The 27,897-nt window shown below is 34.1% G+C and overlaps 1 protein-coding gene across 15 annotated transcripts in view; it reads left to right on the top strand.

Moving 5' to 3' along the window:
- The window catches only part of SLO2 (slowpoke 2), a 508,183-nt gene that overhangs the window by 410,588 nt on the left and 69,698 nt on the right, over window positions 1-27,897 (top strand). For all 15 annotated transcript variants that reach the window (XM_074118329.1, XM_074118338.1, XM_074118335.1 and 12 more), the window contains 3 exons: window positions 13,429-13,512; window positions 14,779-14,873; window positions 22,077-22,260. In XM_074118329.1, the coding sequence (XP_073974430.1) occupies window positions 13,429-13,512; window positions 14,779-14,873; window positions 22,077-22,260 (363 nt within the window). The remainder of the gene's footprint in view (window positions 1-13,428; window positions 13,513-14,778; window positions 14,874-22,076; window positions 22,261-27,897) is intronic.

The following is a 27,897-nucleotide window of genomic DNA, read 5'->3' as shown; positions in this document are numbered from 1 at the left end:
GAGTCCAGAGTTTTGGCTTGCCTATCCGTTGGTTGTGCCCAGTTTGAATAGATTCTTTAAAAAAAATAACGTAATTTTGACAGTAAACTGAAATTTGTTTTTCATATTTTAAATTACCATAACTTTTGAAAAACCTAACCGATTTCGAAAAATTTTTTTTTGTTGTTTTTAGGAGATCAAATACTACAAAAATATGCAACAAAAAATACAACGTTCCATTTGAAAAACAAAGGTTGGATGCTGTATCTCGAGATACAAGGGTTTAAAAAAATGGATCTGTCACTGAAAATAAACTAGACTAAAAATGATTAAATACGTGTTTTTATTTTTTCGAAATTTCCCGCCGTTAAAAAAAAAAGTGGGTGGAGCATATAACTTTGGTCACCCTGTATATATATACGTAAGAAGTATGTATGTATCGTATATGTAAGAAGAATGTATTGCGATCTTATCATCATTTAATTTTGAGAAGTTGCCCGAAATATTTTTAGGTTCGAGTCCCCCCAAAAAAAGTTTTTTTTTTTACATTCACATCAGATTATTGCACGCCAGTATCCTGAAGTCATTGGCGCACGGATTCTTCTTCAGTTCACTCTCAGTCTTAGATGGCTAGAAGTGGCTATAAAGAAAGAAATTGCACGAAAGATAATATCTAAAGCTCTGTATTCAAACACAACGTGATGATGTTCGTGTTGCTCTAAGGCTGGAAACATAGTGGAGCGGCGGGCAAAGCGGCGATGATAGCTACTTCAGATCAAAGAGAGCGACGAGCAGCGAGCAAAGATTCGCATGCACATAGTGACGAGCTTAGTCGCGTTCTCCTTTTGACAAAACAAGATGGAGGAACTATTTTTATATGAAAATTCTTCGTTGAAACTTTGGTATTTGCAGCAGCTTAGTAGCAGGAGCTGCAGTGTACATGACATAAATAAGTTTAGAAATGAACTTGGTGAATTTCATCACTTGTACCAACAACTTCGGGAGCATCCTGGCAAGTTTCATGCGTATTTTCGAATGTCTATATCAACATTTGATTACATATTAGCCCAGTGTAACCCCATTAATCAAAATCAAATTTTATTGTTTTTGAGTAATACAGCTCATAACATGAGTTAGGCACAATATAGAAAAATTAACTATTTAGGTTATTTACTAAATACAAATCTGTGTAACCCCATTAATCCTAGCAGTTACTTTAAGATAAGAAAATCAAAATAAATAAAAATAAAATAGAAATATATGCAGATAAAAAGAAATTAGTCAATTAAAAAAACACAATAATTTTATTAAATAACTACACCATGATTTGTCATAAATTAATGTTGTTCATCTGAAAAACTGGAGTAGCACGACGCTACAGAAGAAGGATTGGAGAATTCGTCCTGATCAGAAGTAGTAGGACGTGAAAATGTAATTTAATTTTGCCTAGTATTTAGATGAAAGTTAGCATTAAGGGATTGAGAACCAAATTAAATGTAGCAAAAATTACCTGAATTCTCCATTAACTACTAATTGTTAATTAATTTAAACTATTAATTATTAAAAACTATTGTAGCTTCACAAATACTATGGCCCCACAGAGGTTTCTTTAAACAAACAACCAATAATGTATCAATATCCATAACCTTTGAAAAATAACCTTTACAAATTGAGCGCGATGAGAGCGAAGAAATCAAACATGTCATAACGTTTCGCTTTACTCTCTATAGATAGCGTTGCTCTATCTTTGCTTTGCTCGCCACTATGCGCAGTCCCATATGTTTACTTGTATTTGATTTCGCCGCTTTGCTCTACGCTATCATCGCCGCTTTGCTTGCCGCTCCACTATGTTTCTAGCCTAAGTCAGGTGATCTCGCTCTTCTTGAAAATATAGATATTTACATGTGGCTGAAACCAATTAACTGTTAAGTGACGACATTTGTTACCACTAGTGGTTGCTAACTATCAGAAGTAGTTTGTATTGATAGAGGAGTTTACTATAGTGATAGAGCGTGAAAATATCGCTTGTAGTTATTGTATAAATGTTTGGCCTACAACTAATTTACAAACTTTAACTTTTTAAACTTAACTAACTTATTTTTGTTTTAATTTATTTTTTTATTTACAATCTGTATACAGTATACAATAAGTGAATATGGAGAGTATGATGAACTGGTGCGGGAGAAGAGCAAGAGGAGAGAAACTACCCAGCGGTAGCACTCTCTATATGAGATAGAAAATGTGAGGAGGAGAATATGAGGAGGAGAGAGGAGAGATAGGAGAATAATTACGTTTAGTTCTTCACACTATAAGGAAGTCGCGGGGCCATTGGCGATTCAGTCGGCGAGGAGTATTAGGGATGTCAGAGGAAGCGAAAGACAGTACAAGAGGATTAGAGCTAGTCGAGAGAGTAGTGTGGAATTTTTGGTATTTAGTCTTGGCGAGTTGGTCTTTGAAGGGAATGTGGAGGTCGTTGTGAAGAGTAAGGTTAGTCACCGTAGAAAGGAGCGTCAGCTATCTGTCGGAGGAGTTTCGACTGAAATGTTTGTACAGTCCGTATGTTTGTAGGTCTGGCTGAACCTCACAGCTCTAGTCCGTAGGTCCACATAGGTTTGAGAATAGTGTTGTATGTTAAGCGTTTGAGTTCTAAGGGCAGTTTGGAGCGTCGTCCAAGTAATCTGTAAAGAAGTTTCGCACGTTTTGTCATTGCTTGTCTTTTAAGTCTAGTGTGTGGGTTCCACGTGAGTCGTTTGTTTATGTAAAACATAAAACATGAGAAAATAGCTGAATAACGATAGTGTTATTTTGTAACGTATACTCACACTTAATTTGCGGGATAAATAATTATTCTATTCTCACAGTTTAGGTCCGAATCTGATGAAATGAAAGAAGTAATAATAATGTTTGATAGACTGACTAATTCAGAATTTTAAATTACCTTTAGTAGAAGATATAACGGAGGAAGATTTGATTATGGAACTTTAATATTATCACATCCTGGTTGTACAGATTAGGTGTCGCTACTCTTTTGTCAACATATAAATAAAGGTTAGGATCGACAAGTGGATCTGGAACTTAATTTAACAAAACTAAACTAAGAAAGTCTTTAAAAATAACATTTGTTTGAAGTACAGTAAGTTATTTTAAAAAGTTTCGTTTTGGTTGATGAAAAGTTAAATGATTTTTTTTTATTTCTAATCTAAATGGAAAAGTTCGTGGGTCATTCAGCCAAATCCGCAAGTGCCTAAAGTCAATTAGTATGTTCGTTAAGTGTCACTCATTGTACTTAAAAAGCTGGGCGACTGAAAGCACAGTACAATGTGTGAGCGACTCGTCGAGGATTACTGTTTGCCTTTAGGGTAAGGTAAACCCAAACAACTACCTCTATTAGCCCACTGTATGGGTCCATTGAATGGGTTGTATTAGAGGGGTCAGTTTTGTGTATTTTAAGTGTTTGGTTTAGTTTATAGAGCTAAAATTGTTTTATAGCTGGTCTTCACATCTTTATGTAATTCCTTATTTTAAGCCTCAACTTTTAATTTTTGCCACAAACTTAAAGGAAAATGTTCATGGGTGCTAAGTACTGAAGAAGAGAGCGGAATCCTCCATTAAAATTGTAAAGTAATCATTATACTACCACTTAAAGTACAATAAAATAATTTGAATGAAATAACACCTCAGAATTATACGCGGACCTTTTAGGCATTCGACCATTTTTATGTGTAGAAAATCCAGCAAGAACCATGTTAATGCAGCTGAAATTAATGAAATGAAACTAATATAATTAGTTAGACTTAAAACATCCAGAAATTTATTCGTTATCGAATCACATGAAAAATTAAGAAATTAATACTTCATCCGCACACTTGGGAAATTAAAGGTTATTGTCAAGAGAATTGTTTCATATTTTTAGAGCTATTATTCTAATGAATTGTCGAGATATTTCATTACAAATTGTGAAACAATGTTTCATATATAGCATGCTCATTCTAATTAGTTCATTTATTTTTAGAACTACAAAAAAAAAGAAATTTTCTAATGATATTCCTGAGCTTTAAATTGTAACGAATTTTATCGACATAAAATAATTTAATTATTAGAGTAGTTTTCATGTGAGTTGGCCTAAAGAAGCCACACAGCGCTGGAGACGTTTCTTCCATTCCTCATAGCAGTGCTCGAACTCCGATACTGGAATAGCCTGCAGCTGGTCGGTTACAGCCGTTTGAATGTTTTCGACTGTCCCAAAATAAGTTCCCTTGAGGTGATTTTTCAACTTCGGGAAGAGAAAAAAGTCACAAGGACTCAAGTCAGCCGAATAAGGAGGCTTGAGGAGCCATAGGAATGTTTTTACTGGCCCAAAACTCGTTTATTAAAATTGCTGTGTGACAAGGAGCATTATTGTGATATAACACCCACTTGTTCTTGATGTTTGGTCTTACACGAAAGACCCTTTTTCGAAGTTTTTCAAGAAACTCTCGGTAAAAGTGTTGATTGACCGTTTCACCTTGAGGTAGAAACTCTTTGTGGACGATTCCGTGGATTTCGAAAAAACAAATCAGCAAGCTTTGTTGATTGATCTTCGACTTCGGCCATCCATGCTTTTTTGAGCCTTGGAGAGGTTGAAGTGTGCCACTCCATGCTCTGGCGCTTGGTTTCTGGGTCGTACTCAAACACCCAAGACTCGTGGCCAGTAATGACACGTTCCAGAAATCACCTCAAAGGAACTCATTTTGGGACAGTCGAAAACTTTCAAACGGCTGTAACCGACCAGCTGAAGGCTATTCCAGTATCGGAGTTCGAGCACTGCTATGAGGAGTGGAAGAAACGTCTCCAGAGCTGTGTGGTTTCAGAAGGAAGTTATTTTGAAGGTGACAATATAGAATTGTAATTCTTTTTGAATAAAAATTTTTTAAAAAATCAGTCTCATTACTTAATTTACAGACCTCGTATGTGAACATTCTTGTCTAAGGGTTCAACTTAATATGAATTAATTGGTATCCAGTCTGAAGTAGAACACTATAAAACTTGGCTTTTAGATTCCTGTTTCATTTTTTTTGTGAAATAGAAGATAAAGTATACCTGCTCTTTTACTTGAAATAACTTAAGAAGAATTTTATCAGGAACTATTCACTTTTAGCGGCTCGTTTCTTTTATTATGTCCAACTACCAATTAGGTGAAAACGAAGGCGACTGCAAAACTGACTTCACTTAACTTTCAATTTGTAATTTCTGTACTGATTTACATAAGTTTTAGTCTTCAAAGAAATAGTTAGCGAAAAAAATTTCCTTTAATAATACCAGAGTTGCGTAGACTTTTATTTTATGTTATTTTTACCTAAAGCTACGTTACAGTTAGTTATTACTGTAAGGAAATCAGTATGTAAATTGTTGCTTTTCGCCAAAGGTGAAAATTATTTTCCTGGACGAATTCACCTTTATTTAGTATTTTCCCGCAGTTTACTTCATTCTATACGATTTTGCCTCCATTTTCTTAAATATCCATCACTAAGTTTTTACAATTTAAATTACACATTGGCAGTACTTAACTTGCCAATTTACAAGCACATTTTTAGCTGATTCAAGAAAAATTAGAATCTACAGAATTTTGGGTTTTTATATTGAAAACAAGTTTTTCCCCTATTCTCTATTTCTTTGAGTTCTGGGTTATTTTAAAAACAAGATTGAGTCAAAATTATATTCATTTTGTCCCAACATTTGTTGAACGTTTATGTTTCGTATCCTTTGACTTGTCATTGGAGAGTAAGTTATTGGTAAAGACAACTTGATCAACTTGTTCTATTCAAAAAGGTGATGAGCGGAATCTATTCTCCGTTTGTACAATATATAGTTGGTTACATAAAAAAAAAGGCAAAATTAAATGAAATTGACCAATTTGGATTGTATTGCTGACGGGCCCTTTCTTCTGGACTGAGCGAATATACGAAAGAAGCTAGAATAAGTCGAAACACTCCTTCGCAGAGTGTTAAGGATAGGATTTAGGGAGACCGGTGTTCTTTATCACTAAGATCATCTTCATCAGGAAGAAGTTTCTGTTTTGTATATTATGTATCCCACTTCAATCTTTCTTAATTTTCCACTGGATCGCATGAATTTAGACATGACATCACCACAAAGAGAAAGTTTATCTTTAGAACATACTTGGAAACCTTTTAACGGTCGTGAGAAATCAAGTTTAGGAGGTGCCTAAAGCAAGCATTAGAGAGTACTGGGCGAGAACTGCGTTCTGCTATTAGGCAGAAATCGGTAACCATTTTTTTGTTCCTCTCCCATCGCTCGTAATAACTGATCATCGAATCTTTCTTTTGAGTCGGCTAATTAGGTTTCTTTGTCAAAGATCTATGGTTGCAAATTGAGCGAAGTTTTTTTTTTTTTTTGTATTTATAACACTAATGCAGCAGTCACTTCTAATTATGTTTTTCTCTATTATATGTGTTTATACAAATATACAAATACATTTCTAATTTCCATTTTTTTTTTTTTTTTTTTAATCTTTTATTGGAATTTACCACTGCAACGGTTGTTGCAACAAGCAAGTATGGTAAAAAAAAATAAAAGAAAATCATGAGTGGAGAAGGCACCCAGTGGTGCCACTCCAGTAACGTGCTTTGCTCTCACGATAAGAGTAGATCACGAGGCCATCTTCTTCTCAATCTCCTTAGAGGATTACCTGGTAATGTGGAGGAAGACAGGTGTTCTATGAGAGGGTTAGGATGAGCTGCTGTAGAGGAATGAAATTTGAGAAAACGAGTGTCATTAGCAAGATCTGTAATGAAAGGGATTTTGAGGTCATTATGGATAGTGAGGTTAGATACATAGAACGGAGCGTTAAGAAGTTTTCGAAGTATTTTTGACTGTAATGTCTGGAGGAGTAGTGAGTTAGAACGCTTAGTCGATCCCCATACTTCGATGCCGTATGACCAACTGGGTCGCAGTAACTGTAGATATAAGAGTCTTTTGTTATGTAGGTTAAGTTTCGAACGTTTGTCAAGTAGTCTGGCGAGAAGTTGGTAGCGTTGGTAAGTTTCTTGTCTTTTCAGTCTAGTATGGGGATTCCATGTCAACCGTTTGTCTAGGTGCAGTCCAAAGTAGCGTACTTTGTCCGCAGTTGTTATAGGAGTTTGGTTCAAGATGATGGGAGATAGGATTTTCCGTCTGAGAGTAAATACTATTCACTTTGACTTCGTAACGTTGGTTTTGATTCTCCATTTGAAAAACCATTCCTGTAAGTGGTTGATGTGTGTTTGTAGAGCTCGTGTAGCGATAAGAGGAATCGGAATGAGGAGATAAGATTGCATAATCGTCAGCAAAGGTGGAGAGGATTGTATATGAGGAGTAAAGAAGATTTTTCCGAGTAAAGAAGAAAATTTCCATTTAAAAACATTTTTTAGACATATTGTAAATAATTTAATATTTCTCTTCTTCTCTTTTGAATGACCCATTAAATTCTAAAATAATTTACAATAAAAGGTATTTTATTTCTTTACGTTTTAAAATAAAATGGAAAACAAAAGGAAATGTATTTATATTAACCATGACTTTTCCTCGCGCGGTCATTCTTTGCCAGTCACACAAAACAAAGGACTGGTCTGAGAGGATTGGAAACAAGATCATAGACTTAGTTGCGCTGTGGGCGTGTTTCAAAAAGAACACCTGATTATTCAGATTACCGCTGAATTAAGAAAGGTAATGAAGAAGTTGTCGGGGTTGTGTCACCTTGTGTCTTTTAATTGCCTAATATTTGTTTTAATACGAACGTTGCAGAAAGTTGGCAGTTGGCTTATTTCTCTATAGATTTATAAATGAACATTAATACCACTTGAAAGTTGTACTGGGAAGTATTATTTGAAAGAAATGTTCTTGCCTGTTGATTGCATTAATTCAGATTTTCAAGAAAATAAAGAGCGATTAAAGGGGCCTCAAATGTTTACTTTAAAACAATCCATAATCAGTTCAAATTAATATCAATTCCAGAAAATTGTAAATAAAGACAAAACTATTTCAGAATTTCATTGTTAAATCACATTTGTTTTGGCAGAATCACCTTGTTAATTACTCCGGACACTAACGATGTGTAATAGCAGGCAGAATCGGGTTTTTATCTGTCTTTTTTTAGACATAAAAAAGTCTTAAGTTGATTTGAATAGCATGTAAAATGTAAACAAATCATGCTAACGTTATGTTTGCAATAATATAGTATCGCAAATATTACATATTATGTCGTTTCTTTTAGAGTACTGTTCATCTTTTTTTATGCTGACTGATCCATCCAAGATAATAGAGAAATTATCAACAATTTCGGCTATATTTTTGCTAACTTACGATTTTAGGGTCTAAGTCATCATCAGGACATATGGTGATTAATTAACGTGGCACATTGATTAAATAATTGATAATGAACTCCAAAGTATGTGCTTCCACGTCTGCCTACGACACCTAATCAGTGTAAAGCCCCGCCTGCAAAAAAAATTGGCCATAACTTTATACTGCACTTTCAACATTTTGCTGCCTGAAGGTCCGTCCAAGAATCAAGTCACATAAAAAGGTATTGAATGGAAATTAACAGAAACAATTCCAGTAATTTTTAATTACCAAAATTATCATTACTTAAATATGCTCTTAATTTTTTATTTTATTTTGGCCTTCTGTGCGTGCAGATTGACCATTAATACGCTGTGGGGGTATATTTAATTGTTTTGTAGCTAACTAATTAATTATATTATGATTTGATTATTTCTTATATGGTTTACAATTGCCTCAAGTGTTATCAGGTTAGCTTTTGTCAAAATCTGTTCTAAATTAGTCGGTAGTTCCAACTTATTTTCCAATATGGCTTTCCAAAGAATGTCCCAGCCTTTACTCCTCCTTTGAGGGCTAGCTAAAATTAAGTGGTTGGAATCAGTTTCTGCTTCCTCCCCACTAGTGCACTGCTTATCAGGGAGAACCCCAATGCGGAATAGATTGGCTTGGAGTTCGATTATGGTTCAATCTTAATCGGACTATAGCTGTATAGAATGTTCTATTTGCACTTAACGTGCCATAGTACCAGGGTTTGATTGGAATAGAGGGCTGTATGGCAGAGTAAAATTAAAGTATTAACGGTTTTGCTTCTGTCGTATTCCTCTTGTCACAGCGAATAGTTACTTCGCCGGACCAGATTTTTGATATCGGCTGCCAAATATGGCTCTGAGAAGAAGGCTATCCCCGAAGTGATAGCTTCTTTCGCCAAGGCATCCAACACTCACTCAAATTGAAAAGTTCACCAACATGGAAAATTTTTCTTTCTCCTTATTATTTGGGTCAAAACTAACCAAAATCCACTGAAAACCAAATCGGTTTACGTTGCGGATTTTTTTATTTTTTTTTTATTTTTCAGGTCAAATAACGGGAAAAGCGGCTTTTTTTTGCATTGTTAAGCCTGATGAATGGAAAAACAGTACAGTTTTTTGGCAAAACCAATGCATGCATTTTGAAGCTGAGGGATTTTCCGACAGATTGATGTATTTTATAAATGATAAAAATGAAATTTCGACATTCAAAATCAATAAAAAAGACATTTTTGAGCAAAATAAGGCAAAAGCAAGGGTTACTTAAGAAATAAATCATCGTTTTTTTGTGGAAGGGAATGGGACTTTTCAGAAATGAGAAAAATTCCTGCAAAATACAATATTTATACACTGAAAAAGTGAAAATTTCCAATTCAAATTCATTTAATGAAACTTTTTGGATTAAAAGAGCCCAAATAATTTTTTAAGTTTCACTAAGCAGGGCTTAGTAACAAAAAGTTTCATTAAATGAATTTTTATCATTTATAAAATACATCAATCTGTCGGAAATTCCCTCAGCTTTAAAATGCATGCATTGGTTTTGCAAAAAACTGTATTGTTTTTCCATTCATTAGGCTTAACAATGCAAAAAAAAAAAACGTTTTTCCCGTTTCAATTAAAATCGTTCTAGGCGAACCGTGATATATTTGCATTACATTCATATTTCAACCTATTCACAATTATAAGAATTTATGAATAACTGTACTGTTGTTCAAAATGTGTATTGGGCAACAAGAAAACCATTCTGAGTGGATGCCGCAGATTTAATTTTTTTTTTTAATTTCTTATTTAGAAGTTGAACCTTGTCAAAATGCCTCACTGATAGCTGCAATAAAACTCGTTACCCTTCACCCGATTGGTTTCATGTCTACACAGACGGTTCAGCCCTAGAAGCAAGATATAATGCAGGAGCCGGTGTGTACTCTGAAGCCTTTCAAATATCAGCACCTGTGGGGAAAGTATCCACTAATTATGATGGCGAGCTTGCCGGAATACTATTAGCCCTTGACAAAGTGAAGTGGGGTCCTTGGAGCCGTGTTGTGGTCTTTGTTGACTCGCGTGCTGCGATTCTAGCTATAGCTGGAGCGAGCTATGCAGAGTCGGCAGTCATAGCGAAATGCAGAGCAGCGATTGAAGCTGCCAATAAAAGCAATAAGACAATAGCGCTCCAATGGATTCCAGGACACTGTGGGCTGCTTGGAAACGAGAGAGCCGATGAATTGGCAAAAAGAGGTGCGCAAATGGATCAACCTGAGCAACCGATCTCTATGCACGCTTTTAAAAGGATAACTGCTGCTTGTCTTCGATCAGAAGTGAAGTGCAGACAAAAAGCAAAAACGGATGGAAAACGATGGCAAGTATTGGTTGAATCAGGTGGACGAGTTCCACCTAATCTGACAAGAAGGGATGGCGTGGCCTGCTTCAGACTGCTCACGGGTCATGATTATTTGCAGGCCCACCTATGTCGCATTGGGTTGGCGGTGGACCCGACCTGCACTCTGTGTGGAAGAGAAGACATGTCCTCCGGACACCTTGACGTGAGTCCTTCTATCGAGGACGTAAGAAGTCTTATCTTATCAGACGATATCTACAGGAAAAAAGCATTAGTGTACTGGGAAGCCCGACGTCGAATGGCAGAACTGCCGTGACTTACGGGTGGCGTAGATAAAAAAAAATAAAAATAAAAAATAAAACTCGTAATTCTACACTTTATTTGTTAACGGAGTAAAGAGCCAATTTACTTATACATATATTTACACGGATTACACGTTCAGTATATATTTAAAACTCTTTACAGGAACATCCAGGATAGTTTAAAAATAATGTTTCACGGGCGATGATTAAATAAAAGGGGTAAATTAGGTTGGTTTAAGATTTGAACTCAACTTTTGCAGAGAAAAAAATTGTGTTATACTTTAAATACCATTTCCTAGACTCTGTTGTACTAACGCTGCTGATGTTTCAAGTCTTAGAATATGGGAAAAAAAGGGTTATGAATAGTGCGTTTTGCACTAATGGCCTCTAAATCTGTTTTACACCCCCATGTATAAACAGCTAGAGACCATCGGGCTATAGTATCATGTAAATGATGAGCTTAGTGCAGATAAAATTAAAGCGATATTTAAGCCCGCCGTTCACACTGAACAACTCGATAAAACTCCATAAAACAAAAAGTGGAGAAATGCAATTAAATAATGCACATTGTTTTTAATAATTCCGGTTATAATAAAAATTCAAATAAATTTACAATGTTTATTCAGCGCCTGGTACTGAATTTGAATTTAATTATTGCGACGATTTACATTAATCAAAATGTTTCTAAAATAAATTATTTATTATTCAATGGCAAACAATTTTTGTTTTTTATCGCTTAATGGTGTTAGTTATTGTTTGGAAAATTTATTATAAATGTACAATAAAAAGCGATGATTGTACCAAGTGCTTGGACACTTTAAGATATTTCACTCCAGCGAGTGTTACCGGATGGCAACTTTCCTCAAGCTGATCCACTCAAGTCTTCTTGTATCATATTCACTTATTACGTTTTATTCTTTTTGTAGATTGTGAATAGCAAATAAATTCAAAAAGTGGTGGTAATCGATTTGTGCGTTTGGAGCTGAAGTTTGCATGATATCGATAATTAGTAATACGAATATCTACAAGATGTGCGTGCCACTTAATGGTCACCGATATAAATATTTTCTTTTTATATCATTTAACAGTTTGAATGATATTAAATAAAGATTTTTTTCTGTTTACCTGAGTTTTAAGTAGCCAAAATTTCTATTTTAATTTTTTACAGACTTTTTTGATTTTCCCTGATTATGGTACTAGACAATCCACCGAATAAAAACTATGCTCTGCTTCTACACAATTTAAATAATTCCCCTATTTAGTAATTTAATTCTAAATTTAATATTAAAACCTATTTCAATTGTCCTTGAATCAATCTCCTACCAATTTGCTCGATAGGTTACTATCTTCCGTTGCTAGAGATCGCAGATAAACGAACTCAGCGCCTTTTTTAAATCTGTATTTCATTACGCTGAGTGGCTCTTTTAATATTAGGTTGATGGAGAAGATTTTTTGTTTTACCCGCATTGACCACCAAATCCAGTCACCAGCAATTGGCTTCAATCTTCAGGAAAGCACTCTTCAGCAGCGTTGAAATTTCTGCGCACAATGTCTTAAACGCTGGATGCTGCACGGATTTATGGAAAATGGTTTTCGAGAATTGGATTACCGGCTCTCTAATCACGCTTTTCGAATTAAATGCAAGCTGGCTACCTTTCCTTAAAGGAATCCTATTTCTCGAGGAGTTGTTCGACTATATCCGCACAACGTAGTAAACATTCGACATGGTCATCGCAACATGGTATTATACTAGCTTCGTCGGTGTAGTGGCGGTCTTACCTATTTACATTGTTGTAATCAATTATTAAAAAACCCATGGATTGGTGGTAAGAGCTGTGATTAAATATTTAAGTTATTCCATGGATATCGAAAATCAGTTGAACGAAGAAGTATTTTGACGATTTTTCCGTACAAATTCTTAAGTTCAAGGAACTTCCATTATGTAACTGTGATAAAAGACGGTCTGTGAGTTCGAATTGTTCATATATTTATTACCTTCATTTCTTAATTAGTTCCAATTTTTTTTTCTTTATTATAATTTAATTGAGATTTTTTCCTATGACTGATCAATTAATCCCAGTGATGAACCCTAAATGTCACACGTTGTGAGAATGTTGTGCTCAATTCTCGGTAATAGTGTTCTTTTACACATTAATGAACCCTTGTTTATTCCTGATTCACGAAGGAGATAAACAAAAGATACAGAACTCTGTATTTTTCAAAACGTAATTCTGGACCACTGTGCCTCCGGTTGCCCTGCGACCTTTTCTGCAACTAATGGTAATTGCCATCTAGATCATTACTTACATGAAACCTAGTATGTATTGTAATAATTATTACAAATCACAAAATATGTTTTTAATAAGATTAATGTAAGCATTTTTAGGTACTCTCTCAATGTATTCATGTATTTTCTTCATACTTATTTATTTATCTTAAAGTAGATGTACTTGGTTTGTTTGTAATACAGATTGCTTATCCGCCATGCAGAAACCTCTTCATTCCAGTGTTCCTCAACTGTTGGCTGGCGAAGAAATCGTTAGAGAATATGTTCGTAAGTACTTAACCATTTACAATTCTATTTCGTTATTTTGTTATATTTTCTACATTCCAAGTATACGTTAAGAAAGAAGATACAAGTATTTCTGAGCACTAATAGTTGTTGATTGGTTTAATTAAAACGTTTTAGCAGATTTCAGTGAAAATTATCTTTTTTGGAGATGAACTGTAATCCATAATGTCCATATTAACTAGTAGCTGGTTTTCTGATGAGGGAAACAAGATTTACAAATAGAGTTCCTCTCAAATATACAGAAATGAAATTGATCATCAAATTTTCCTAAGTCTTTGATTCTTTATTGTTTTAGCCTTAATAAACGTGCAATGGAATATAAATGTAATGAAATAGAAAGAATATTTCGATTTTTCTATTATTGTTGGATCTTAATGAAAAATAAATTATTTTTATTTTGAAATGGGAGTCCTTCCATTGAAAATATAGTAAATAAAATTTGTCTTCAAGCTTCCATAAAACAGGGCAAGTACTCGTACATGGCAGTTTGAACTATATTTTAAAGTTTAATGACTTTAACTACATATTCAAATAACTTATCAAAGATTTTAGCTTGTAGAGCTCTATTTGTTTTTCTTTTAATACGAATTAAATACTGTATTAATTAGAATCTTACAAATTAGATTTCATAAAGTTATATGAAAACTTTTAATTTCGGAATTATAATTTCAACCTAGGACACTATGCTATAAATACCTAATTAGGACTAGATGACCAGTTGCCAGCAAATATAGTGCGAGACGGTAATGTAGGTGAAACTTCGACTACAAAATCACTACACTAACCTGTTTTAATCTATCTCTGATGACAGAGTAATGTCCAAAACCAGTCAAGTATACAAGAAAAATGCGCACTTTCGACGGATAAAATCAAAGGTGTTAAAATGTTTTACAGTAATTTCTACACAGAAAGTTTATCAAAAAAAAATGCTCTAGCTTTTCTTAATTTTTTTGTTTTTAAAGTTTTTTCGGTATCGCAAGGCATCGGCTTCAAAGTCGAAAGCACGCCCTCTATGCTTGCTCCATGAAACTGGGAACACGCTCCACATCCCAGTCACCTTCACTAGCACTAAGGCAGCAGTCAGTGTAATGGAGCTACTGATCCTTCTATTATTCATTGCTTTCTTAGATATTAATTTAACTAAATTCCAGACTATCCAAAAGTTCTAATAAATGTTGTAATAGTTTATTATATATAAATAAAAAAATTGAATTTATAAAGCTAATTGTTATATTTATTTTCTTTCAGAACGATTTGCACAGAGCCATGCAGAAATCTCAATCAGCCTTATCTCAACAGTTGATGATTCTTTCAGCAACATTACTATGCCTTGTGTTCACTAGGTAAAGAAGCTGATTTCTTCTGTTTTTAGTTCTTTAGAATTTATTTTTTTCTGTCTAAATTTATTTGAGAAAAGCATGTCACGACTCTTTAGATTGTTTGAGTACCATAAAACTTCATAATCTTATACTTCTCGTACAGCTGTTCTTCCTTTCTTCGTTTCTATTTATCTTTGGTGCAAAAAGCAGGCAATTGATTTTACTTTCTCATATTGATGATGATATTGGTTATACCGTCATCATATCCATGGTACCTTAAATATCTATTTTGGTTTCCTCGAATCTAGTGTTTGTCCATAGGTCATAGTTCATCTTATTCTGTAACTAGAGATTACCTTTCGGTAGGGAGAGGGGGCACCTTTGAACAGTTTTAATTTCTCGCCAAATATTTAAAACATTTATGATTGGTAATTTTCTCCATATTTTGTGGTAGACCTGCTGTATAATTGTCAAAGTTTCCCTTCGTTTTCATTGTTTGTAAAGTCAGAATTGAGCAATGTTATATTTTGTAAGGTGTTGCATATTTGGAAGCGTATTGTGCAAATATTGTAGTGGACAAGGTGTAAGTATTGTTAGTCCATATTAACATCTGGAATTCCATTCTTAAATCTAGTATTTACAAAAGTCTGCTTGCAAAAAGTGTTGGATATTATATTTTCTTTTATGGAAGGAGAGGGGGCACATTTCAACATCACAGTTAAAATGTGCCACCCTAACGACCTGCAAGTTTGTGACTTTTTTCTTGTTTAATCGCAGAGAAGGGTAAAGTGGTTCGAACCTACTTTAAGAAGCGTACTTACTTACTTACTATAGGGCGCTACGGTCCTGTAAGAATCTTAGCCTCCTTCAGCACAGCATTCCACTCGTCCCTGTCCAAAGCACGGAGCCTCCATCTTCTGACTCCAAGCCTTCTGATGTCGGTTTCGACATCGTCCAGCCATCTTAAGCGAGGACGTGCTCTTTTTCTTCTGCCCTCTGGATTTCCATATAACAATGTTTTCGGAATTCTCGTTTCGGGCATCCTACGTGCCCTAACCATCTTAATCTGGCGGCTTTAATGAAACAAACCAGATCTGTTTCGCCATATAAGTCACGTAGCTCATTGTTAGTTCTGATCTTCCAAATATTATTTATATTTAAGGGACCATATATCCTTCTTAAAATCTTTCTTTCCCAAATATTTAGAAGATGCTCATTATCCTTGGTCAATACCCATGTTTTACAGCCATAGGTAACTACCGGTCGGATAATGGTCTTGTAAACTTGCAATTTAGCTCTTGATTTGCGTATTATCTGTGAAATTGTGTGTGAGATTTTAGAATTTAACAGTTCTGTATAATATGTTTCTTTCTGACATTTTACAAATTGGTTAAAGTATCGTATTATGTTATTTCTGGGTTCATCTGGCATTTCATTTCATTTACAGTTAATGTTTTGGGAATATGGTCTGTGAGGTCCCTAACAGGGTAGATAAGTTCAATGCCCCATCCCTGTCTTCGTAATTTCTACCATTAATTATGCATAAACAATTCTCTTCTCGAAAACTTAGGAACTGTTTCCCTTCATCGTTAAATATTTTATCCGTTGATTTTTCTTACAGCTTCAAACTCCATGAGGACTAATTTCATCAGGCACCATTTGCAAATCTGACACCTGAGCATTACAGTAAAATAGCGCATTATTTATTCGAGAGGAAGATTTTAAGGCTTCCAGAAAACCTTTTCGAAGTTTTTTTTTGCCAGGAGCTGCTCGTTTTGGTTGGGAAATTCCAAAACTGAAAGAAACTGAAACTTTTTAAACGTTTCCGTCTTTTAAGATTTTAAGATTGCTTTTTGTTTTGTCTCGAAAATGGCTTCAACTATTTTCTTTAAGCTTCACTTTTATGAGTACCTATTGTGTAGGCTCTTCTCTAAATTTGAATCCTACGCTCTTAAAATTGATTTCTTACGAACACTCCAATCTTAAATGTCTCTCTAATGACTTTCTTAACGGTTTGCTGTTCTGTAACTATAAAATATCGTATCTCATTAAAATGCTAGAATTTCCTTTTTAGAAAATTGTATTTAAAATTTTCCGGAGATGGCTGGATGACGTCTAAAAACCTTTTGTTATAATACATTAACCTGTAGTATTTATTTATTTCCAAACATTTTCTAGAAAGAAATATTTTGGAAATGATTTAATGGATTAAGTTGCAATAAAACAATAAGACCGAAGAAAATGCTATCTGAAAAAGTTTGATAAATATATTAGCCTTAACGAGAAACTTCTGCGTGCAATCTTCTCGATTTATATTGAAGTGTTAAACACATAGTAAGAAGAAGATTTGTAAGTTAGTATTACAGTAAGAGTAAGTTGCAAGAAAGTCCGTTCAATGAGTGATTGTTACTCGCCAGTTTCATAACTTGAATATTTGGATCTCGTTGTTTAATGTTCATTATCTCTAACACTAATGTTTTATTACTATGAAAAAACCTCGAGATCATCTATTAATTTGTAAGGTGTGTGTATATATTGTTCTTCATGCATCATTTTATTGTAGTAATAATTATTTCAGGAGAAATAGGCTTATATAGTATACATTGGAGGCGTGATGGTGCAGCCCCTTCATTAATACTTGATTTAAAATTCTGATTCTCAGATTTCTAAATCTTTTACACTGCTTGTGTCTAAAATAATCTTGTAATGTCATTTTATCACTCATATTTAGAAGCTCCCTAAAGTATCCGAAACTTGAAGAGATTGCTCTCAGTAAACGATTTTCTCTGGCCAGTGCCAATAAAAATTTTCTGTTCAAATATTTTAATTTTTATAAGATCGGTGTATAGTGTATTGTAATTGATTATCAGACTTAAATAAGAAAGGCTGTCTTTTCAACCGGATGGAGGGATCCGTACTGCGATTACGCAAAATTAAATTGCTGATATTTTCACTTCCTGAAAGATGTTCTCTTATTGTTAGCGAAATTCAGAGAAAAAATGTTTTTAATCGGAAAAGATTTGTGACTTTTATTGTGGGTCCACTTATAAAATGATGTAATTTTATTGTACTTAAGTCATACTTTTTGAACGTATTTTTTAATAGTGAGCATTTAATTAATTAATTAAACAATTAATTAAACTTTCTGTTTGTCAGAAATCAGTTTTCTCCTCCATCCGAAAGGCTGACGGTGATTTAAGTTTTAAGATAAGTTAGCTCCTATTTCGGCTAGATTTTATTAGTGCCCAGTTAAGTGTTATTCTGAAGAATTAGTCAAACTCCATCTACCACCAAAACTATTCTTTAGTTTTAAATACTGATTTTATTTTATATTGCGGCTGTTTTAATAATTGTAATAAGAAGTTTATTGAAAGGCGAACAAAAAATTAAAGCAGTGCCATTGATTGAGCACGTGAATAATCAAATAATTTCCATACACCATTTTTAACTTTTGTGATTTCTATACTTATCTTTCACAAAAGAAATTTTTGGAGTATCTAACTAGTTTTATATCTTTCTCCATCATCAGAGATAAAAAAGGAAGCCCGCACAGGATGAGCTATGAAACTGATGTTTGGTCTGCATTTCACTTCATTCTTAATTGAATTGGCTTCTCAACTTCTAAGATTAAACTTTAGGAAAGAAAGAGAGAGGAGAGGTATAATGTTCTTTTTAATTAGTCCATGGTTCATAACATTTTATGTGGCGTCTTCTGGTCCTGTTTACTATGGAACTACCACATTTTCTCTACGCTGCTGTTTTTTTTTTTGGATCTCTGAGAACGAAAATCAAGGATTATGAGATTCTCTTTCTTTTTTACTCTATTATCATTTCTCTGGAGGTTTATAATGTGAAAGCGTTGATGGTTAAAATTCGGCCATCATTTACAAATTTTCATAGTAGTTTTACAGTTTTACTCTGCTAAAATTTCCAACCAGAATCTTGGCAGTGATCAGAACTAGATGTGTGCAAATGGTTATTTGAAACAACTATAAAAATTTCATTTTGAAATGTAAATGATTGAAATGCACACTACTTCAAGGGCTGTTTCATAATACTTCTTCTCATGGTGCTACAGTCCTATAATAGTACCTGGACTTCATTTAAGAGAGAGTGCCACTCTTCCCTATCTTCTGCTTTTAGGCGCTATCTCCTAATACCTACCTTTTGCAGATCTCTTTCTGCGTCATCCAACCACCCTATCCTGGGACGACTTCCTACGTCTTGCGCCCCACGGGTGTTCATATAGTACTTTTTTAGGAACTCGGTGATGGAGCATCCGTTCAACATGGCCGAGTCACCTCAGCCTACCTTATTGTGATACAAGAAACTATGTCCGGGTTCTCCGTATAGTTTCTTGAGTTCTTCGTTCTTTCGGAGCCTCCATTCACCGTCAATGTACACCGGGCCGTACATTTTCCGCAATACTTTTCGCTCCCAAATCCTCAGCATATTCTCACATTCTTGTGTCATTGCCCAAGTCTCGCTACCTCACTACCGGCCTTATTAATAAGGCATTAGTTTTATAAATAATAATTTTCACCGGACGTGACAAATTCTTAAACCGCAAAACGTTTTGTAACGCATACAGACATCTGTTTCCGGCAGTTACTCTTCCTTTTATTTCAGCGGTTATGTCACAATTTGCTGTCAGTACGGAGCCAAGGTATTTGAATTTGTCGCATGTGGAGAAGGTACACTTTAGTATCTGAACATTCTCTTCTCGTTGACTCTGGAGCCTTGAGGTACGCATAAGCTTTGTCATCTCTTGGTTTATCTCCAGGCCTCGCTTTTTTGCCGCTTGTTCAAACTCTTCAAATGCTCCTCCTAATGCTGCCCTTGACGTAGCAGCAATTGACACATCATCCGCATATGTCAAGTGTTGGGTCATCCTGTTGTATGTGGTGCCCCCCTGGTTTATCCTTACGGCTCTTATGGCCATTTCCAGGCATATGTTGAATATCAAATGAAAAAAAAAAGACCAAGTATATGGTAGTCGGAAGTAGGTGCTCTACTCCTTACCTACAAATTGAAAATTTTAAGTTAGAAATAGTTCAGGGTTTTGTGTATCTGGGTACTTATGTAAATGCCGAAAATAACCTCTCAAAAGAAATTGAAAAGAGAATAGCGTCAGCTAGTAGATGTTATTACGGACTTACCAAACATTTTAGTACCAGACTAATCTCACAAAAAACCAAGACTACTTTATATAAAACTTTAGTTCGGCCAATATTGACTTATGGTTCGGAATGCTGGACACTTAAAAAAGTGGACGAGCAAAAAATTGCCGTTTTTGAAAGAAAAATTTTAAGACGTATTTACGAACCAGTTCAAGTTAATGGTGAATGGAGAAGGAGGCATAATCAAGAGCTCTACGATAAATTTGATGATACTACGGCAGTGCAATTAATCCGCGTTAATAGGCTCCGATGGGTATGACATGTCCTGAAAATGGAAAACGGCAGAATGCCGAAGAAAGTATTGAACATCAATGTCATCGGTACTAGAAAGGTTGGACGCCCGAAAGCTCGATGGATAGACCAGGTTGGAAGGGATGCAACCAGGTTGGGCGCTCGGAATTGGCGGTCTAAGGCCTTGGATAGGGACGATTGGGGTCGATTTCTATTGGAGGTCAAGGCCCGACCCGGGCCTTAGCACCAGGGAAGTAAGTAAGTAAGTATGTTGAATATCAAGGGAGAAAGCGGGTCGCCTTGTCTCAATCCCTTTTCAATGGGGAAGCTCTCAGACAGCGAGTTCTGTACTTTGACCTGACCACCTGTATCTCTCCAGGTTAAATTCACCAACCGGACCAATTTTCTTGATGTTCCTAACCTTCTAAGGTCCGCTAGCGCTACTCGGCGATTGATGCTATGTTTGAAGTCTACGAACAATACAGCATTCTTTAATACTAATAATAAGTTGAACATATTTAATTTTATCCATTGTTGCACGCTTTTTTTTTTATTAATCACTCAGCAAGTGTGGCGTGAGACGGAAATCTTCACCAAATTGATTAGTCTAGCTCTCATGATGGATGAGAGTTCGTAACCGGTCAGAGATGCAATAACAAGTGCGCTAGACGGACAGAATTAACGATACTGTCCAGCACTACCAGCTAACTTCAGTATTTAGATTATAAATAATTTTATTTTCAATCTGTTATTTTACGAATATATTTACAAATTTTTTGTTTGTTTGTATATTATTCATATTCATTGTATCCACAATGTTTGCCGAAACCCAGGAGAAAAAGAATTTTATGTAAACAATTTTTTAGTAATTCAAAAATACATTACGTCGACAAAAACTGTAGCTGCTTTTTATTTAAAAAAAAAAAATTGTTTAGAGATCATTTCATTACAGAAATATTTATTTGTTGGAACGTCGTCTAATCATGTAAACTATACCTAATGCCTTCTAAAACCTTGTATGTTATATGTATATATAATAGTACCGTTCATATCAGTTTCTGTTTTTCTGTTCGAAGTATAATTTTGGTTAAGTACGATTAGCAAGGGACAGGTGGAAATTCGAGAAGTCCTGTCAAATCCTTTGTTCCAATCGGAACAATGGTCATTATTACGTTATCTCATTTGATGGGAGTTTAGGGCAATAATCAAACTGTGACAGCCAAATTGCTAGCATTTCTGAAAAATGAAAAATCATCATTGTTTCTCTTTGATGGGGAGGGAAGTGCACGCTTATTAACAATGTTTATGCTTCCTGGGCTATTCTCTTTTGCGCTTTCCTCAAATCTCTTTGAACTGTACAGCTTTTTGTGGTATTATAATTATTATTATACTTGTAGCTTACGCTAGCATTGGATTTATCTCCTTTACTTTTTATTCTCTCCGGTATATCACTCTTTGGGAAGTCGAGGACACATTAATTTTCGACCCCTCGTTTCTATTAGTGTGACGATTTTCCTATTGCACAATCAGTTTCAACAATATGAAACTGCTGAAATACATACACAGAAATTTAGTTAGATAATATCTTTGTAAATTCACAATATCATCACAAACCAATAACTAATCAATTTCCATTTATTACATTATTCATAGACGAGATACTTCAGACTTCATTTGCAAAAAATGATGGGAACTTCATTAGCCCACCAAAGATTGTCTTCTATTTGACCTTCTCTTTATGTGAATACTAATATCCATGTTTTTATTTTGCCTTTTTGTATTTTATTGCTTATAATTTTCTTAAAATTGTTAACAGTGTTTGTGGTATTCAACACTTCCAAAGAGCCGGACACAGACATCTCAATTTGTTCCAGTCAACATACTACGTTGTGGTCACTTTCAGCACGGTTGGCTATGGAGACTTCGTACCTGATATATGGCCGTCACAATTGTACATGGTGATAATGATATGTGTTGCACTTATTGTATTACCAACTCAGGTAAGTTGATTTTAATTTAACATTGTTTTTAGGTTTACAAATATTGTTAGAAAGTTTCATTTTGTTTGAGTTTCGAAGCGGGGATAGTATGACTCGTTAGCAGCTGACTTTTAGTCAGAGAAATGAGGACGTCATCCGTTGCAGAGTGATGAACACAAACAAATTACATCCGAACTTAAGGCTGGAACCAACAAAGGTTTGCTGAAGTAGCCAACAATCCATACGACTTTATAACTTTAACCATTACTCGATTACAAGGGAAGTACTGAGTTTAATCTAAATGGTGATCCACAACTTTAGATTGAAATTCCCTACGGAAAATTTAAAGAACAATTTCCACCAGATTTATATTTAACACTGGTTGTACTTTAAATTTTCATTTATTATTTTAGCGGAGAATAAGGGATTTTCAGTTCGCTTTAAGAAGCAGATTTTTTAACGTTTAATTTCTTTTCTGGGGTAGAGTATATCCTACTTTTTGCACAAAAGAATGAGATCATCAGAGCAGGAAGTTTGTTTTGGTTCTCAATGACGCCGCAAGGTGGCAACACATAAGTTTGGTCCCCCTAATAAGCTAGTAAAATTACCATTTCTCTTCTTTGAACCACATCAAAATTAAGGGTCGGAATTCAATTAAATCCAGACTAATTTAATGTTGCCATCAAAGTAAATTGTACGTCATAAGTAGGTGAATAATACAAAATTGATACTAGCTTCAAGCTTATGTTTCATTTTTAAGAAGTTTGGCAGATCTGTTGAAAGCAAGGGTTATGTTGTTATGCCAGAAATTTAGAAAGATTTAGTACATTTCGAAATTCTAATCGACACCGCTTCTACTTATCTATTTCACTAACAAACTAAATAATAAATAATTCTAACCAAAACAATTGTATTTTTAATAAGCAAAAAGTAGCAATAGTTATTGCCATTTTTGTTTTTCTTTTTAATTTCGTTTTTGTTAGTCAGCAAATACCAGCAATTCTTTAAACATGCTATGTTCTTCATACAGTTTTGTGCTCTCGTAATGCCGCGCCAATTATAATTTTGAGACAACCCACTGCCAAATTGATATTTTTCCCAAATTCGAGGACTTAAACACTTGTTCTCCATTTTCTTAAGGAGCTTTAACTCAAATTACATTATTTGAACAGAAAGTAATCCTTATAACCGTTTTAATCGCCACAAGTAAAATCCTCTTAGCATTAGGATAACTTAAATATCACACTAAATTTAGTTCACAGATTCTTTGAATGCTTTACCAACTTTATTGCTATGTCCTACCTATTCTCGCGTTAAATTGCCAAACCTGCCGCCTTTGTCTTGCCAAATTTCCGCCAGCAATGTTGGTGTGGTTTGCACCCATTACTGTCTGAATAAAAACGAATCTTGAAGATTTATATTTTCCCCCACTTTTTCCATTCATACTTTGTTATTCTTGACGCAAGGTTTTGGATTTTCATGTAAGCTTTTTTGCTAAGTCATTAATGAGAATATGGAGACGTTTCAATGCAACCAAGAATCATCCTATTTGGTGTTAAGTGACAATTTTACCATTTTTATAAAATAACTGGCACTTGGTGTGAATCGGCCTATTATATTATATATTAATTAAGTTATTTATCTTAGAAATATATTATTTTTTATTCTATTTTACTAAATACATATTTTCTTTTCTCTTTTATAAATAAATTATATGTATTTTTTTTATAATTGGACGGAAATTATATGAATTGATTTTTATTTTAAGGAAGTTTTCTATTTTGATTTTCATTTGTACTATTCTGTTGAATGGCCACTTTGTCTCAGTTAAGGAAAGTAAGTAAGCATTTCATCTATTTTGGGATAACTTGAACTATTTTATACAGTTTTAAAAATTTTCTTCTGTATTGCTATTTTATCCGAACAAAAAATGCCAGTTGCTTCCGCAAATTTTGCGAGAATGTTGCTTTCGTGAAAAATTTCTGAAAGTCTTTTAAGACAAATTTAATTAAGTTACTGCATATGCTGCATTGATGCAACTCAATATAAGTATGGGTACTTGATCACAAAATAAGTGGATACGACGCTTAGTCCAAAATAATGCCAGAACTGTGTCTTTTTAGCTTTGATTGGCTTTAAAAGTAAAAAGCATATTGAGCCTTCCAGATGTCTTTCTAGTTTTTAAAAACATCTCCATTTTGTCTTGTTTTTTTACCTCTTTCATTCATTGAAGCTCTCTTAAACTACTGCTGGGAAACTATTTTTTGAAATTGAAATTTTCTTTTCTTTCATTTTTGTAGTTTTGAAGCAATCATTATATTAGTAACATATTACTATAAAGTTGTAAAACAATGCTCTATATTGCTAAGTAAATTTCTGTTGTTAAAGTCTGGCAAATTTACTTTTATGCACTGCAAGATTCTTTAAAGTATTGATTGAGTCTTGATAAAAACCAAATAAGGTGCTTTTAGTGCATAGGTATTGATCAGTAAATCATTAAGAAATCCGGAACTATTATTTGTCGTTAAATTGGTGTGGACTTCATAGTTATCAAGTAAGGTATCGAATCCAGAATCTGTTATTTCCCCTTTTGCTTTTTTATTGAACTGCTTCTGAGACATTAGCACATAATAAAAAGTTTTAAATCTTCTCTATAAACTGCGCAGCAATTTTCTTATTCCACCATCTTCAAAATTGTTACCCTCTGTAAAAACGTAGTCTACTTAACGTCCTTAACACATTGCCTGTTAAAATGAAGTGTATAAATAAAGGTGAGAGCTTTTGTTTTAAATATTTTCCATAGCACACTTGATTTCGGCTAGAAAACTTTATGACTTCGAATTAGAAACAGAGCAAGTGTTTTTTTTTAATTTCTTCTAAATATAGAAAATTGATTTTAGATACATCAGTGTTCTCTTCAATTTTTATAAATATCTTAACCTTTTTAAGTCACCTTTCAACCCAACTGTTTCGATTCCATGGCACACTTGATTTCGGCTAGAAAACTTTATGACTTCGAATTTGAAACAGAGCAAGTGTTTTTTTAAATTTCTTCTAAATATAGAAAATTGATTTTAGATACATCAGTGTTCTCTTCAATTTTTATGAATATCTTACCCTTTTTAAGTCACCTTTCAACCCAACAGTTTCGATTCCATAGCACACTTGATTTCGGCTAGAAAACTTTATGACTTCGAATTTGAAACAGAGCAAATGTTTTTTTTAATTTCTTCTAAATATAGAAAATTGATTTTAGATACATCAGTGTTCTCTTCAATTTTTATAAATATCTTAACCTTTTTAAGTCACCTTTCAACCCAACTGTTTCGATTCCATGGCACACTTGATTTCGGCTAGAAAACTTTATGACTTCGAATTTGAAACAGAGCAAGTGTTTTTTTAAATTTCTTCTAAATATAGAAAATTGATTTTAGATACATCAGTGTTCTCTTCAATTTTTATGAATATCTTACCCTTTTTAAGTCACCTTTCAACCCAACAGTTTCGATTCCATAGCACACTTGATTTCGGCTAGAAAACTTTATGACTTCGAATTTGAAACAGAGCAAATGTTTTTTTTAATTTCTTCTAAATATAGAAAATTGATTTTAGATACATCAGTGTTCTCTTCAATTTTTATAAATATCTTAACCTTTTTAAGTCACCTTTCAACCCAACTGTTTCGATTCCATGGCACACTTGATTTCGGCTAGAAAACTTTATGACTTCGAATTTGAAACAGAGCAAGTGTTTTTTTAAATTTCTTCTAAATATAGAAAATTGATTTTAGATACATCAGTGTTCTCTTCAATTTTTATGAATATCTTACCCTTTTTAAGTCACCTTTCAACCCAACTGTTTCGATTCCATAGCACACTTGATTTCGGCTAGAAAACTTTATGACTTCGAATTTGAAACAGAGCAAATGTTTTTTTTAATTTCTTCTAAATATAGAAAATTGATTTTAGATACATCAGTGTTCTCTTCAATTTTTATGAATATCTTACCCTTTTTAAGTCACCTTTCAACCCAACTGTTTCGATTCCATGGCACACTTGATTTCGGCTAGAAAACTTTATGACTTCGAATTAGAAACAGAGTGCGTTTTTTTTTAAATTTTTTGTAAACCTATGAATTCAAAAATCTTTTTTACTCACTCGATTGGTTAATTTCTAAGCTTTAGAATTACGAATTTCAATGCAAAGATGTTAAGTGGACATTTTACAGTAATACTTTTCAAATTTAATAATCTTTAATGGATTCTCATTTGGATTATCTGAAGGACAGATCTTCAGTGATATCAGTGAATGTTTTAAGACATGGAGTTGTGTTTTCGCAAAGTGCTGAGGATGGGAGTCGCTTAAATAGAATCCTTTTCAAAATGTTAACTTTTATTGAATGATAATTTAACATGATAGCACGTAAGGCTCATCAGTTGAAGAAAATTAAAGGGCGATTATGGCAACAGGAACTTCAAATAAACTTAACGAAAACCAAACACCAGTCCATCAAAAAAATACTGAACCTGGTTTAAAACTTTTAAATATCACTGCTTGTTACTTGAGGTAGTTGGATTTTCGCCACCTAGTAATTAAAAGAAGTAAAGGTTTAAAGACTATTTCTATGCAGATTCTGTCAAGTAGAGCCGGAAAATGCTTCCACAAACAAAGCAGAATATTTTTAAAAGCGGAAGATGAAGAGATTTGGATTCATTAAAGAAGACAACAGGAATAGAAAGCTGGAAATGGATTATCAGAATATAACCAGATCTTCTAAAGTAGAGATTAGAGAAGTGGTGTATTCAAAAAAAGTATATTTTGGAAAGTATAGAAAACGAAAGAATAATTCCACTGTTACGTCATTTGAAAAGCATCGCCTATGAAAAATCACAGAAAAAGTTTATTATGGGTAATAGATCGAAAGAGGGGTCCAGAAATTCCTCGCAATATCTGGCAGGATGGAATGTGGGAAAGCTTGATGATGATCTTGCTGCGGGAAAGAAGGCAATGGAGGAAAATATCAATCACATTAAGGTTGAAGAAAGACACTGAATAGTGAAACCCCTAGAAGGAAACTTCTAGCCAGGTAGTTGTAGGTATAACACTCAAAGATCTGGTTTGGTTCTCTTAGATACCCGTGCGAAATAAAACAAAAATAATAAAGTTTGAAGTATAAAACTTAATTGAGATATATTTTCCTTCTTTTTTCTTAACTATGCATTGTCTCCTATTGTCTTGACGCCCTTAATTATTTCTTCCTTACCTCTTACAACGACCACTGCACTTTTTGTACACATACATCCTTCTTGCTTCCACACGCAATACCTGGGGTAGTAGGTCTGCTGTGAGCTTCCCCTCTTATGCAATCAATGAAGTCATTCTCAGTTCTTTTCGCGATTTTAGGATAGATAATTCACTTATTGAATGACCGTTATTAGGACCCTAATTCACGGTTATATAAGCACTATTTTAGCCAGAGGTAATGAACACTTTTAAAATGTTCTTTAGTTATAATGAATAAATTTAATCCGGTTATGATGAAGTCTTAAGTATGGACTTGAAAGGTCGTGAAATTTTGCTGATGGAAGTTACAAACATTTTGTGAATGTGACATAAGAAATTGCTCTGCTTCCGCAAACGCTGATCGTTATTTTCGAAA

This window comes from Rhodnius prolixus, unplaced genomic scaffold (genome assembly GCF_049639745.1).
Source record: "Rhodnius prolixus isolate KJV_2025 unplaced genomic scaffold, Rpr scaffold_2, whole genome shotgun sequence".
NCBI classification, from domain to species: Eukaryota; Metazoa; Arthropoda; class Insecta; order Hemiptera; family Reduviidae; genus Rhodnius; species Rhodnius prolixus.
This window is presented reverse-complemented; position numbering and strand designations above follow the sequence as displayed.